Source organism: Protopterus annectens, chromosome 8.part0 (genome assembly GCF_019279795.1).
Source record: "Protopterus annectens isolate FY-2018-M chromosome 8.part0, PAN1.0, whole genome shotgun sequence".
Lineage (NCBI taxonomy): Eukaryota > Metazoa > Chordata > Ceratodontiformes > Protopteridae > Protopterus > Protopterus annectens.
In genome coordinates, this window is record NC_056741.1 from 1,040,844,124 (window position 1) to 1,040,860,739 (window position 16,616).

General features: G+C 44.9%; 1 protein-coding gene across 1 annotated transcript in view; it reads left to right on the forward strand.

The window, feature by feature from the left end:
* VPS72 (vacuolar protein sorting 72 homolog) overlaps positions 1-15,916 on the forward strand; it is a 512,443-nt gene extending 496,527 nt beyond the window's left edge. The window contains exon 6 of the mRNA XM_044080520.1: positions 15,391-15,916. Within this exon, the coding sequence (XP_043936455.1) occupies positions 15,391-15,784 (394 nt within the window). The 3' untranslated portion in view covers positions 15,785-15,916. The remainder of the gene's footprint in view (positions 1-15,390) is intronic.
* The last annotated feature ends 700 nt before the right edge of the window (positions 15,917-16,616 follow it).

The window sequence follows — 16,616 nt, forward strand, 5'->3', positions numbered from 1 at the left end:
CCACGACGTCTCGGCCTGCCGTTTTTGTGCTAGATTCAACAAGCGCACTATTAAGTGCCGGGCGAGTTCGCCCTTCACTATTTTGGCAAAAAAATTAATTATATTATGTTGTCGGATACTCCGACTCCAGTTTTGAGTAAAAGACGTAAAGATAAGGACCAACATACGAGGTCCGCACCGACTACTGAGACCACGCTAAGGCCGACTACCGGTTCTCCGGTGCTCAGTGAGGCGCCTACTGAGTACCGATGACACTACATTACCGGTGTCTTCAGTACCCGAGGTCGCAGGCTCCTCGGTCCCCATTCCTGCTGCAGATACCAACGCCACTCTTGGCGGGGAAACTCAGAGTTTAGACAGGCCTGCCATTTCTCAAGGTGTCTTCAGGCCTTCCTCCTTCTCTATTAAAGCTTTCACTAAATCTAAAGCAGCCATGAAAACCAAAAAACAGGGTCCTCAGACCCCCTCTCAAGGCCCCATGCCTAAAAAACAGATGCTCAGAATGGCTGAGGATTTGATTACTCTTATCAGGGGTTCTCAACCCCCCTCTGACAAAAGGTGCAGATTAGAGGAAGACTACCCTTCCTCAGATCAAGCCTCTATTACCTCAGAACATTCTGAGGACCAGGATTATGCCTATTCTCCTTTCGAAGACTCTGATGCAGAGGAGTCTATTCCCTCGGTCTCCCCCCCCTGAGGACTACTCTTTTGGGGAAACCCTACATACATTGAGGGAACACTTTCACTGGGAAGGCCAAGATTACTCAGATTCCAAGAAAAGGCTCAGGGATTTCTTTTGCTCCCCCAGCATAGGCCCCTGGCTATCCCTCCTGTTTTAGATATATTGGATGATGTGTACACAGAAGCCAGCCTTAATCCAGATTCTTTGCCTCCAGCTCCTGTTAAACCAGACAGGTATTACCGGGTTCCTGATTCTCACCAGTTCCTATACAAAAGCCATACTGCTGACCCAAAAACTATTTCACAGGGTCCCAGGGGAATTAAGGCCTCTACTGCTAAAAATCCATTACCTTCAGAGAGAGACTCCAGAGCTTTAGAAAGGTGGGGGGGAAAAGGTGTACACCTCGGCCACTTTAACCACGAGGGCATTAAACTGTCAGTTCCATATGTTAAAGTATCAACAGTTTTTGTTATCTCAGTTGAAAAGCAAAATGACACAACCAGAACAACCAGATTTAAAAGAGTTGCAGGATTTGTTGCATGGTGCAGAGCAAGTGGGTAAACATACCTTGCAGTGTGGTTTTGATGCTTTAGAGGCCTTATGTAGAGCTACTGTTACGGGGTCTGTTATACGTAGGCATGCTTGGCTCAAAGAGCAAACCTTAACAGATCATGTCAAAGCTAAATTATTAGATGCACCTCTTCAAAAAGATGTATTGTTTGGTGTTAAAGCTGAGGAGGTACTAAAGAAAATGGAGGAGAAAGCGAAATCAATGCAAACAGTGAAAGATTTCCTGCAGGTACAACCTCCACGTTTCAGCAGAAACTGGCCTTCAAAAAATTGGTCCTTTCCAGCCACGGACAGACCTCAAAGGGGCAGATACAGACGCCCAAGGGGTAGAGGGCAACCTCAAGGATCTTTCAGAGCCAGACAGTGGCAAGCACCAACCCCAAGAGGTGGAGAAGATAGATCACAGTCATTTAGAAAACAGACACAATGACTTCCCCCTATACCTGCCAAGCAAAGCTTTAATGGCAGCACCTTTAGGCGGAAAACTGGCATTATTCTCAAAAAATTGGCATATTGTTACAAAAGACAAATGTATTCTGGACATTATAGACAGAGGCTACAGGTTCCACTTTCACACCCTTCCAAAAATGAGAGGCATGCCAAACCTGTTACAAAATCAAAGGGCAGAGGCACAAAAACAAATTTCAGCTCTCATGGACATGAAAGCGATTCAAGAGGTGCCTGCAAAAGAACAAGGTCAAGGGTTTTATTCCAGACTATTCCTGGTACCAAGGAAAGACAAAGATTGGAGACCTATCTTAGACCTATCCATCCTAAACACATATCTACAGGTACCAAAATTCAAGATGCTCACATTACAGCAGCTTCTTCCCATGCTGGGCAAGGAGTCTTGGCTGGTAACATTGGACCTCAAGGAGGCATAACTGCATGTCCCTATCAGACAAGATTGCAGAAGATACCTCAGATTTCTTGCAGGTTCAACCCATTATCAATTCTCTGCATTGCCCTTTGGCTTATCTACTGCACCCAGAGTGTTTACGAAATGCCTGGCATCAGTAATCGCCTTCTGCAGACTACAGGGAATACAAATCTACCCATATCTGGACGACTGTCTGATCCAAGCAGACAGCAAGGACATACTACTGAAACACCTGGCGTTTGTAATAAAACTGTTGAACTTCCTGGGATACACAGTCAACAAAAAGAAATCAAAACTAATACCCTCTCAACAAATAATTTTCCTGGGTGCCAGCTTGAATACAACCACCCAGATGGCCTACCTCATGCCAGACCAACAAGGGCAACTGTCTCAATACTTCAGCAAAATGGCAACCTTCACCAGGCTGACTGCAAGGAAAGTCCTGCAGGCTCTGGGATTCATGGCATCTTGCATCCTACTAATCCCATGTGCAAAGTTGCATATGAGAAAACTTCAATGGTACCTAAAAACTTATGGTCTCAACACAGCCACAGCTTGGAAACAATTATACCACTCATTCCATGCCTTCAAAAGGAATTTCTGTGGTGGGCTCAAGCATGCCAAAGAAACACAGGTCTCCCTTTCTGTGTACCTCAAGCAACTCAAATAATCACAACAGACGCCTCAGACTACGCCTGGGGAGCACATATGACAGATCAGTGCATTCAGGGAAAATGGTCCCAAAAAGAGAAGCACCTACACATCAACCAAAAGGAAATGCTAGCTGTGCAAAATGCTATTATGACCTTCAAAGACCTACTGCATCCAGGCCAGCTATTGATAAGGACAGACAACACCACAGTGATGTGGTACATAAACAAACAGGGGGGAACTCATTCATACCCCTTGTGCAGGCAAGCCATGACTCTATGGAACACAGCACTGGAATTGCAAATTCAACTACAGGCACAATTCCTGCCAGGGAAGGAAAACACACTGGCAGACAGCCTAAGCAGAAATATGACAGATCCACACGAATGGAAGTTGCATCCTCAAGTTTTCACAAAGATAACTCAGGCATGGGGACAGCCAGACCTAGATCTCTTTGCTACCCACAGAAATTACCAGTTGAAAAAATTTTGTTCAAGGACCTATCATCAACAGGCCTGGAAAGTGGACGCACTTTCTTTCAATTGGACAACGTTGATAGTCTATGCCTTCCCACCCCTTCCTCTGCTGCCCAAAGTTCTATTAAAAGCCAGAGCAGAGAGGCCGAAAATTATTCTCATTGCTCCAGACTGGCCAAGACAACACTGGTATCCGCTCCTGAAGAGCCTGACACATTCCCCACCATGGATCCTACCTCTAGTCCCTCTTCTGTTGTCCCAACACAACTACAAAACCCTTCACAGCCAGCTCAAAACCCTAAATCTAGCTGCATGGAGAATTCCTTGATTTCCCAACAGACCCTCCTCTCCAAGGAGGTGCAGGATGTCATCTTGGAGGCCAGAAGACCTTCTACTAGAAAAGCCTACTTCGCCAAATGGAAACGATTTTGTGCCTGGAATCAAGAAAAGGGCCAGAATCCTTGGGTAATAAATTTACCTCAAATTTTACAGTACCTAGCTGAGATGTTAAACAGTGGACTTTCCTTCTCCTCCATCAAAATCCACGCTTCAGCCTTTTCTGCACAATACAACACAGATCCTCCTTTATTCTCTCATCCTCTCTTAAGGCAGTTCCTCAGAGGGGCAAAGAATATAAAACCCCCAAGGAAACCACCAGTCCCTGCTTGGGACCTCAACTTCGTATTGGAAAAGCTGACCCTTCCTCCCTTCGAACCAGCTTCTTCAACAGAACTACAATACTTGTCATGGAAAACAGCCTTCCTTCTGGCTATCACCTCAGTACGCAGGGTTTCGGAGCTACAGGCCCTCATGGCTGAGCAACCTTTCATCATTTTCCATCAGGACAGAGTTTCCTTACGAACCAACCCTACCTTTATGCCAAAGGTAGTATCCAATGTAGCTTTGAATCAGACTATCCACTTACCTACCTTTTATCCTAATCCACAAAACAAAGGGGAAAGACTACTACATTCCTTGGACATTCACAGACAACTTTGTTATTATTTGGACAGGACAAAGCCATTCAGGAAATCCGAGCAACTCTTTGTGTCCTATGCTACAGGTGCTCAAGGAAAGGCTATTTCCAAACAGACAATCTCAAAATGGATAGCCCACTGCATACACTTTTGTTACTCATTTCATGGAAAAACTGTGCCTACATGCATCAGATCCCACTCCACCAGGGCCACAGCTACCTCTGCAGCTTTCCTCAGGGGGGTCCCTACCAAGGACATTTTGGAAGCAGCCACTTGGAGTTCAGTGCACACTTTCTCCAAGTACTATCACCTTCCACTATACTCTAAATCTAGAGTGGGATTTGCCACAGCAGTCTTGCAGGGCATCCTCGCTCCTCCTAGTTCCACTTAGTGCCTGCCACCCCTACTTAGCTTTGGGATTCTTCCCATCTGTAATGACTGCAGCTGTATGCACGATGAACATAGTACAGTTTTGTACCTACCATAAATGTAGATGTTCGAGTGCTCATACAGCTGCAGTCCAGGTTACCCCCCCCCATCCCCTCTTAGGACAGGCCTTATGACAAACAGCTTCTCATACAACCTATTTGGGGTATTCTTTTATGGTGTATTTGCTTGCAACTAATGTTTTTTGATTATTCTATATTGCATGATTACATAAATTTATGTTTTGCCTTCCTTCTGGGGGCACCTGACATCTGGGACAAGAAAAACTGAAGAAGATGGCGTCGGCTGCCTCTTTTATGCCCCTGCCGCACTGACATCAGGGAAGAAGCGACGACAACCGATACCGGACTTAGACTTTGGAATTCGGCTGACCGAGGACCCGCCTGACGGCAGGATAACCCATCTGTAATGACTGCAGCTGTATGAGCACTCGAACATCTACATTTAGGGTAGGTACAAAACTGTACTTTCTCTGCCAGATAACATGAAAATATCACTGAGTCTTCGGTCTGAATTTTTTCAACTCCATGAGCAATAAATCTCGCACTGCTGGTTACATTGAGTTGTTCGTTAACTTCTCACACTTGCAAATGTGTCTTCTGATATAACATTACACTTTGACCCAGTGTCTACTTTGAGCTCTGTGGATTTTCCATTAATTTGGACAGTACAGAACACTTCACTTCTTGTTAATACGTTTACTGCATTAGCTCTTTCACCCAGCACTGATGCACCATTTACATAAAAAGCTGACTGTTTCGGATCTACTTGATCAGCTTGCTTTTTTGTGTGACCTTTCTTTACAACTGCGTGAGGCTTACTTGATTTACAAAACTTTTGGAAATGGTCCCATTTTTTTACACTTGTGACATTGCTGACCAAATGCTCATGATTCGCACCACAATTGTGACAGTTAACAATAAAGTTAGATTTGGGTTTTGCTGAATTACATTTGTGTTGCACTGAGCTGGTGCTGGAGTCTGCACCTTTCTTCTAGCTGCCATGTGCTTAGGCTTGTTCTTGTTTGTCACTTGTTGCATACTGTCTACTTTTGCTCTGGAGCCAACTGAAACCATGCTCTTGTCACTCGCAAGCATACTTGTATGTTTTTCTGTCACATCATGGATTTGACAAATCTCTATGGCTTTGCTCAATGTTAAATTACTGTTGCGAAGTAAAATCTTTCTCACTGCAGCACTGTTAATACCACATACAAACCCCTCCTTTATCAGCTCATATTTTAGATCACCAAACCGACACGTCTTAGCTCTGTTTCTCAAGTCAGTTACATAAGCTGCAAATGTTTCCCCTGGTTTCTGATCTCTTGTGTAAAACAAATGCCTCTCTAATGTAATATTCGTCTAGGGGTTGCACATTTCTCTCAACTTGCATTTCAAACACTCAGGGTCTTCCCTTGATTCAGCTTGTACAGCAATATGGCAGTCTGCACCTTCTCCTTCATACACTGCTGGTGTGTACACAAATGAATGCTCTCTTTCTATGGCCTCAGACCCTGCTAGGTTTAGCAAAATGCATGCCCTGGTGCGTCCATCCCTACCTGTATAAGCTGCTTGTATGAAAATATAGTACTCTTGTTCAAATATTCTCCGGTTCTCTACAATATTCTGATCAAACACAAGTGATAGGGGGTTTTCAAAATCCATCTGCCATATTAACACATACCAGCGAAGGGGTTTGCAAATAAGCATGAATGTGCACATATGCATAAGTTTGTGGCATAAACAGTACTTGTCCAGCGTCTTCATGCTCTGAACTTATACTTTCGGGCTTATCGGAATTGTGCAAATGAACAAACCCGTAGGACTTTCAAATAACTGGACTTTGCGAAAGAAACTTCTCTGGCTTTTCGATATTTTCAGAATTTTAACGGTAGAGGCAGAAATGCTTAAGTAATACACCATCACTTTTATACTTTTGGAATTTTATCTGTAAAGGCAGAAATGCTACAGTCATTTACCATCATTTGGTAAAGTCATCACTTTAAGAAACATTCAAGAACTTTAAGATGCGACTGAGTAACTCACGAGCGCTGCAATACTCTTGTAATGTCGTCTTTTGCAAGAAAACCCCTCATCAGTGTAAGAAGCATGTCAAGCAACTGTACAGTACGAATAAATCGAACAGCTGTTGCCCAAAACTCAATAACTTTTCGAAGTTATTGTACTTTACGAGTAACTGGATACAGCACACTGAAATGTCCCCAAAATGGTGGTACCTTACTAGACAACTCTCTACAGTACAAGAAGCACTCTCTAATGGTGGCACTTTGCGAATAGACACACCCAGCACAAGAACTTTTTTCGAAATAGCTGTACTTTGTATTGCACAAAATAATTGCACTTTGCACACAATGAACTCTTCAAAATACATGCACAGTAATAAGCACACACTGTAAGCACTTTTACACACTCTGAGATACTTTGAATAACTTTAGTTATGCCCTTGATACAATATAAAGTTGTAGTTATGCCCAAACACAGCACTTTGCCAAACCATATGCAGTCTCCTTGCTTTATTTTTTGCTTAATGTGCCTTTTTCTTTTACTATTGTATTAGTTTTGTTTGTTTAAGCCTTTTTCATGCCTACTGTACTTTCCTTGTGCTCTTTTTATTCTAAACATGCCCAGCTTTGCCTCAAACACACTTGTTTTGCTTTAAACATGCTTGATGTAATGGGATCCTATCTCGCCTACATTCATGACAGATGGGTTCGGAGCCGATCCATCGGCTCCGACTCGGCAACTTATATACTAGCACGAAGTCTCTCATTGGCTGGGCTATACCCTATCCCAGGATGCACTACACCTGCTTCCCCAGATCTCGTTTGCCGCTTTACAAGCTGGACGTGGTCTCGACTTGGCTGGAGCTAAGTGGTTATTTTACCTTTATTGGTCCTTGACCTTGGGGTTTTTTGCTATATATTAATCAAACAGCTGTTTTAACAGCTTCTTTATAATATTTGTGAAGTTTAAGTGCTTGAGTGTCGTCTGGTACTTGTTCCTTTTTTCAGTCGGGCAAGGCCCGTTTGAGTTAGAGGGCCCTTGCCCTACTCTTGTGTACTATTTAGTTCAAAAGTCCTTTGTACTGTTTATTTTAAGTCCCTTTGTGGTTATTTGTCTTTCGGGCCAAGCCCGTTTAAATTAGAGGGCTTTGGGCCGTTGTACTTATTTGTCAGTTGCTTCTGAGGTAATTTTCTTCTGGGTGCTTGCGCCAGTGAGTCTCGCGCTTTCCAGTTGGCACCTTTTTTTCTTTATAGTGCTTAATTTTTGTGGTAATCTCTATTTGTTGCAGTACCTGTACTATGTCTAAAGAACAAAAGTCAGGGTTTAAAAAATGCACTCGGTGCAGTTATAAAATGTCCATAACAGACAGCCATTCTATTTGTGTTTATTGTTTGGGGCCGAAACATCTACAGGAGACTTGTAGCGTATGTCATGCTTTTTCTGCTAGAGTTCTTCAAGAACGTAAGAACAAGCTCATTTTAAAAGGGCTTATTAAACCCTCCTTTGAGGAAGCTTTGAATCCTCCTGTTGCTTCCAAAAAGAAAAGATCGTCGGCTCCGACAAGTCCGTCGGAGCCGACTTCTAAAAAGAAAAAGTTGACCTCTTCTTCCTCGGCTCCACTGACTTCGGGGCCGAGTGTCGAAGAGTCTGCCTCGATACCTCCTACTTCGGCTCCATTGTCTTCGGAGCCGCAAGTTGGAGTATCGAGAGGTGAATCACCTCCATCGGCTCCAATGGCTTCGGGGCCGGTGGAAGTGTGCAGCTCAGACTCTTCCCCCTCGGCTCCGAAGAAGGCTTCTTCGGCGCCGATGGTGGTCCATGAGGTGGTGGAGTCGGCGCCGACAGTATTGGAGCCGTTTCGGAGCCGGTCCCCTTCTCCCTCGGAGCCGAGAGGAAAGTCTTCTCGAGTGTCTACCTCCTCTAAATCCTCGAGACTATCAGATTCGGACCTGGATAGGGTTTTACAGAGGCTCTTCCAATCTCCAGTGTTTGCTAAAATGGTCTCGGCTCCAGCACAGTTTGCTTCGGAGCCGATCCCCCCCCCGACACACTTGATTCCTCCTCCAACCTCCTCTGAGTTGTTGGAGCCGGTGGTGGTGGAGCAAGGTGGAGCCATACGGTCGGAGCAGAGACCCCTATCAGGCTTTTCGGCTCCGACTATGCTTCCTACCCTGTCCTCCGGTTCAGGGTTTGGTACTCCCACCTCTACAGCCGGGCCCGAGGGAATACTTTGGGATTAGGTGCTTGTGCCTAGTCTTCCTCTCGGAGCATCGGCTGCTGGAATTCCCAGTGCCATCGTGGCCTCTAGACCAGTGACTTCCTCGGATTCTGGAGGTCCGGCCTTTGAGGCCATGAGGAGCGCGCTGGCCATGCCTTTGCCGGTTCAACTAGACTCTACCTCACCGTCCCTAGATTTGGAGACTGGTGCCTCTGTTGCGTTGCAGCCCCGGCAGCGGGCCCCAGGGCCTGAGGATACCCCAATCGGGGGTTCCCTTCTTCCAGGCGGTCTGTCCGAAACTGCTTCGGACGAACCCCCACGGAAGAAATTGTGTAAGAGGAAGTACGTAGACTCCCAAGATGAGTCTATTACATCGGATACTGACCTCGATGATGCGGAAGGGTCCCCAAATCATCTTCGGATGATATCTCCTTCTCAGATATCTTGGAGATTCTGAGACAGAGAGGTGACTGGCAAGCCAAAACCCCTTCAGCTGAGGAGTCGGTCTTCCTCAAGGCCTTTGGGGCCCAGCCCTCCGCCTCCTGGGTGTCTCCGCCCTTCGATGAACTCCTTGATTTGGTTTCTCGAAGGGTGTGGGAACACCCTGATTCCGTGGAACCGGTGCCTACGAGGCCCAATAAATTCCTGTCAGCTCCCCCCCGGAAGGAATTTCTCACAAAGGGTGTACCGGTAGATGCTTTGGTGGTGGCTTCTGCCACACAGCAGGACGTGGCAGAGGCTTCAACGTCTATTCATCCTCCTAATAAGGATTCTAGGAGTATGGATAGGTACGGGAAGCGTACCCTGTCCTCAGCGGCCTTTACCTTACGGTCGCTGAATTATTTATGTCATTTTACAAGGCTCCAAAGGGATCTTCTCAAAGAGCTAAATGACTCCTTGTTGGTAATCTACCTGAAGCGCTGGCCTCGACTGTTGGCGCACAGATGAATACTCTTTTCTATTGTTAACTCGTCCATGCGGCTCATCTCGTGCGGCCGATGGAGCGAGTAGAGCTGCGGAACAGGCGTTGCCCTTAGGAGACAAGCCTGGTTACGCTTGTGTTCGTTACGGAGGCCTTCAAGTCTTCCTTCGCCCCTTTGATGGGTCGTCTTTGTTTGGACCCAAGGTGACGCTCTCACTAACTCGTTGGGAGCAGGCGGGCAAGACTATCACTGCCGTTGGGGCCGTTATTCCGCTCCTTCCAGGCCTTATCCCAAGGCTGGGAGAGGAGGGAAAATGTGGTTTAAAAAATCCCAAAAGTCTTTCTCTACTCCACCTAGTGATTCCCCCTCCAGAGGCAGTGGGATTTGGAAGACGCCCCAGAGGTGGCAGAGGCCCCCGTAACTCTGGAGACCGCGATTCCTTTCGTGGTTCTTCATACAACCAGCGTTCCTGAGTTGTTGCCCGACTGTGCAACTCCGGAGCCAGTCGGGGGTCGCTTTGCGGCGCACCCACAAGCTTGGGAATCCATAACAAGCGATCGGTGGGTGCTTCGCATCATTACCGGAGGATATATCATACCCTTCAACAAACCCCCCCTTTCTTTAAGGGAAATCCCGGACGTACCACCCAGTCAGCGGGATCAGGCAGCATTAGAGGTTTCAAAGCTGCTAGAAAAAAGAGCCATCCAGCCTGTCCCCATCGACCAGATCGGATCAGGAACTTACTCAAAATTATTTTTGGTACCAAAAAAGACAGGGGACCTCAGGCCCATTTTGGACCTCAGTTCATTGAATCGTTTTGTAAAGAAGTCCAAATTCCGAATGGTCACTCTTCAATCTATTCTTCCTTTGCTGGAAAAAGATGCATGGATGTGCTCAATAGATCTCCAGGACGCTTACTATCATATTCCCATAGCTCAAGAGTCCAGGAGACATTTACGCTTCGCCTCGGGCCAGTCATTTCAATTCGAGCACGGCCCTTTGGTCTCACCACAGCACGCAGGGGGTTCACCAAGTGTCTGGCAGTGGTAACTGCTCACCTGAGAAGACTGGGATTCCGGGTGTTTCCTTATCTAGGCAACTGGCTCCTTACAGCCAGCTCCGAGCATCTACTTCTCCAAGCGCTCAGAGCCACGTTCACCTTGGGCGTTTCTTGGGGATCACATTCAATTTGCAAAAATCTGTACTACAGCCTTCTCAGCATATTACTTTCATAGGCAGACTTAGACACAAAAGAATGCGCCTTTTTACCGGCAGCAAGAATTCAGATCTTACAAGATCAAGTCAAATCCTGCCTTCACTTACAAAGAGCCCCGGCCCATCGGATCCTACAATTGTTGGGCTCGATGGCGTCGACTATACTTCTAGTTCCCTTGGCCAGACTTCACATGCGAATTCTACAATGGCTACTGTCGGTTCAATGGTCTTATCAGGAACTGCCCTTGAACCACTTAATCATAATCACGGAAAGTTGCCGTCGAGATCTGCGTTGGTGGCTTCTACAGTCAAATGTCGACCAGGGGCGATCCTTTATTCCTCAACGTCCCGTTGCCACTGTGACCACGGACGCCTCCCAGGTAGGGTGGGGGGGTCATTACCTGGACAGGTCGGTCCAAGGCACATGGCAGATCCAGGAAACGCATTTGCATATCAATGTCCTGGAGATGAGGCGGTACTATTGGTACTCCAAGCTCTCCATCACGCTCTCCCACAGGGCCCAATTGCTATCCTATCCGACAACATGTCGGTAGTATGGTACATAAACAAACAAGGGGGTACCAGGTCTTACCCACTATGCAGAGAAGCCATGAGACTTTGGCACTGGGCGGTAGCTACCAACCGCTTTCTAATGGCAACGCACATACCGGGGAAGTCCAATGTGATTGCGGACAGATTAAGCAGGACCATTCTCTTGCCCCACGAGTGGTCCCTCAATCAGAGTATAGCTGCGAAAATCTTCAACAGATGGGGTCTTCCTTGCTGCGACCTGTTTGCCAGCCCTCACAATGCAAATGCAGAGAGTTCTTCACACTGTTCCCTTCTCAGGGACAGATTCCCAGGGGCGCTCTGACTCACATTTGGCCCCGGTCTTCTCTCGCCTTCCCTCCATTCCCCTCCTAACGAGGGTGATACAGAAGGCCATTTACATGGAGAGCGAGATGATTCTGATTGCCCCGCACTGGCCTCGTCAAGTTTGGTTCCCTTTCCTACAGAGGCATGCGATAGAAGGTCCATGGTTTCTGGATCCGGTGCCAGACCTGTTGACTCATCAGTCAGGACGGCTTCATCCGTCTCTCAGGTCCCTGAAGTTGGCAGCATGGTTACTCCACTTCCATCCTTAGTCCGAGATAATGCTCTCTCGCCGGATGTGGTCCACATTCTGTCTTCTTCCCATAAACCTTCCACCATCAAACTTTATTCCAGTAAATGGAAAAGGTTTGCCTTCTGGGCTCAAGAGCAGGTATAGATCCTCTCACTGCTCCAGTATCGGAGGTTCTGAATTTTCTGGCCTTCCTTTTCAGTCGGGCTCTTCAGTTTCTACCATTAAGGTTCAGCTAGCGGCAATCTCTAATTTTCATGCCTCATTTGAACCTTCATTGATGTCTCACAATCTGTGCAAGGCGTTCCTTAAAGGGGCTTGGCTCCTTAGGCCTCCTTTATCTCATCCTGTTCCTCCTTGGGATTTGAATATGGTTCTTGCTGCCCTAACTGCCCGTCCTTTCGAACCAGCTGCTACTTGTGATTTAAAATTTCTATCTTGGAAAACGGCCTTTTTAGTAGCCATAACATCTGCTAGGCGAGTTTCAGAACTTCAAGCTCTTTGTTCTGATCCTCCCTATTTGATTTTTCACAAGCATAGAGTTTCATTGAAATTAAACCCTGCATTTATACCAAAAGTGGCCTCCTCTTTCTGTATGCAGCAAACTATAGAACTCCCTGTCTTTTTCCCAGAATTCTCCAATAACGCAGAATATACTTTGCATCAATTGGACGTACATAGACAACTACGTTTTTATTTGAATAGAACCGCTCAAACGCGGAAATCAAATCAATTGTTTGTTTCCTTTGCAGTGAACAAATTGGGTCAACCAGTAACAAAAGCCTCCATATCTAAATGGATTAAAGATTGTATCATTTTTATTTATTCACAGGCTAATAAAGACCTTCCCTTTCCAGTCAAGGCTCATTCTACCAGGGCAATGGCTACTTCCGTAGCTTTTCACTCCAAGTTATCCATAGATGATATTTGTGCTGCGGCTACCTGGACTTCTCCGCACACTTTTATTTCTCATTACAAGTTGGATGTGGTTTCTCGAGGCAGAGCTTCCTTTGGTTCCACGGTTCTCAGGAGTGTGTTCCAATGAGCCACCGGGATGTAGGTGCTAGGGGCGCTGTCCCATCTGTGTCATGAATGTAGGCGAGATAGGATCCCATTACATCTTTTAGTTATGTACTTACCATAACTTTGGATGTATGGGATCCATCTCGCCTACATTCATAAGTACCCACCCTCCTTCCCCCTGCCATTTGGATTTAGAGGAGCTGTAGTCACTGTTTTCTTGGCGTTCTTTCTTGAAGAACTTTAGTTGGTTATAGTGACTTATAGTGTCTCTGTGTTTACATGGGTGTATGAAAGCGAACAAACAAGATCTGGGGAAGCAGGTGTAGTGCATCCTGGGATAGGGTATAGCCCAGCCAATGAGAGACTTCGTGCTAGTATATAAGTTGCCGAGTCGGAGCCGATGGATCGGCTCCGAACCCATCTGTCATGAATGTAGGCGAGATGGATCCCATACATCCAAAGTTATGGTAAGTACATAACTAAAAGTTTTCTGCTTTACTGTTAATCGTTTCATCAAATACTTTTATCTGAAACATTTTCTTTAGTTAACAAACTTTTTCATACTTTCCACTTGCCTGATAATGCGGTTTGTGCCCTTGTAATGCCCCTTTTTTTGTCTTTCGCATCAAGTAAATAATTTGTGTTATTTATCATTACCTTTGATTCTTTCTGATTATGTTTGTGCGCTTTTCTCTTAATTTGACCATCGCTGTTGTCTTTATATCTCATGGCTCGAAATATTCTTCTCTGTTCCATCTCTGTTCTGACACCATGTTGCTTTTGTGTTAGGACACGAATAAAGGAGTCTTTATTTGGCTTCTTTTCAAGCAGCTTTATTTCATACAAACACATCACTATAGAGGCTTACTGACTTTAACTTTAGTAACTTATATACAAACAACTGCGATCATGCATGTGCACACTGTGGATGCTTCTACAAAATTGTGCTAGGGGAATGCACGTGTCTGTAATTTATACGTGCACCCACAGCCTCGCATGGTTCTTAAAGATGAAGCACACACTTTACACTGTGTTCTACGTTATATATAATATGCAGGGGTGTGCTGGGTGTAAGGGGGTTTGCCCCGCTGCAAAAACATTACCGGTAACACGGGCTTTCGGCATTGGAAGTCCAGTGTTCGAATGTTGATTCCATGGTTACCATTTCCGATATTTTGGTAGTTTGATATTACTAAATGCGGATAAACAAGTCAATCAGTTTGTGGAAAAATGTTTTTATTTTGCACATTTTGATAGTAAACTGACATTTTCGTGTAGTTTTGAGAAAAATCTGTTTCTTTTTTAATGGTGCTTCTAGCTCTGTCCAGCAATAGGTTTCCTGGGCAATGTTAGGGAGTTCATTTTTTTGTCACTAGTGTTCAGATCCTTAGCTGTTGCATCTGTTTTCCTGTGGCATTATGCATAAATTGTTAGGACACAGATTATTACCTATACGTGAAGAGTGTTAACTGTGAATGTCAGTCTGCTTTGCATCACATTTTGATTCTGAAATCAGAGATGGTATGCAGGCAACAAAAATTCATCCTCCAGCCTGGAGATGCAGCTCTGTTTTCTTACTACACACACATGATACAGATCTAGTTCTGCCACCACTTTGATCAATAGCAAATCTTTGGAGTTACCTCTTCAGGCATTAGATATTATTCACAAGTCTTTTAACTTTGTCGTCATCTGATTTCCCCAGTTTTATTTTATTGTGGTTGCTTATTCTTTATTTTTCAGAAAAAATGCAGAAAATACAAGCACCTGCAAATTGGTTGACTCTTTTTGAGTTCTGTGGTTCTGGGATTCAGACATGGGTTTGCAAGAAATGAATGATTTGTAAAAAGTAGTAACTTAGTGTAATGATAAATGAGCTTGTTTAGAGCATAGTAACTTTGAAAATAGCTAGTTTTTAGTATTTCCTTAATTGATTAAGTCATATCGACAGCCTTGACTTTTTTGTTTTTTTTGAAGACCAAACCATGAGTGAAAATAAACTCCCTGCTGCTTTTCCTTTATAAAGGCATTGCAGCTGTCTTTGTGCTAGGAAAGTTCTACTTGCTTTAACTTCATCTTTCAGGGATGGGGGGGGGGGGGCATGCATTAATTTGTATTTGTGTGTGGCATAATGATAACCTATGATGTATAACTTCTAATATTGTAATCTTCTATTTACAGATTAGATCAGGAAGTCCAGCAGACATCAGAGGTTCCACAGACAACCCAAAATGCACTTGGAAAATGTTCCCGTTCATTCATTACTTTCAGTGATGATGAAACATTTGAGAGGTTATTTCCCAAGTCAAAGATATTGCGGGCTCCAGTGAAAGAGATCTGCCCTGTAACCCATAAACCTGCTCGTTACCGGGACCCTATCACAGACATACCATATTCAAACATCAGGGCATTCAAAATCATCCGTGAGGCATACAAGAAATATGTGACTGCACATGGTCTGCCAAATGCTGGAATAACAGCAGCTACTTCAGGGACAGGCACATCTCAGACAGACCCCAGTTCTCGAGGACAGAGGCAGAAGATCATTATAAAACAATCTGTGTCAACAACATAAAACTGAATGTTAGGAGATCTACATTCAGTAGGACATGATGGCATGCACCATTTGGAAAAAGCATTGAATAATGTTTTGTTTCTGTGAAACTGTTTTGCATTTTTCACTAAGAATAAAGCTATCTTCACTTTTGAGGCAGTGTTATGTTTCCAAGCATGCCGAATACAAAATTTTCAATTAAGTTTTAGCTGTCTCTTCATTTTTTTTTTTACATCACCACCCAAAGGTTTTGTCAGCTTCTTCACAACTGATGGTCTTGTTTGTTTATTTCATGATGCTTCATTTCGGTTGTACACTGCCCTGATGTTCTTCGTGTTTCACTGTTGCAGTCATTACTCTTGGGTTATCCTGCTGGCAGGCTACCCTCCGTCGGCCTGAATTCCAAAGTCTAGGTCCGGCATCAGTTGCTGTCGCCTCTTACCTGACGTCAGTGCGCCAGGGGTATAAAAGATGCAGCCGACTCCATTTTCTTCCGTCTTTCTTGCCGCGCAGTGCCCGAAGCAGAAGCAGTTCGCAAGTGCCGGTCGGCCGACTCCTGAGATTTTCCTGTTCGAATTTCAGATCTGAAGTCTTCATTAAAAGCTAAGTACTCCATTGGGGAAAACTTTTTTCTTGCTCCAGACTGATGTCAGAAAAAGTTAATAATTGTATTTCTTGTGGGAAGCAAATACCTCATAAGGATTTTCATTCTTACTGTATTCCTTGCCTAGGCCCTGACCACGACGTTGCTTGTTGTCGATTTTGTGCTAGATTTAACCAGCGCACGATTTTGCTTTTCACTATTTTGGTAGAAGATTTAATTACACGATGCCGTCGGACAACCAACCGACTA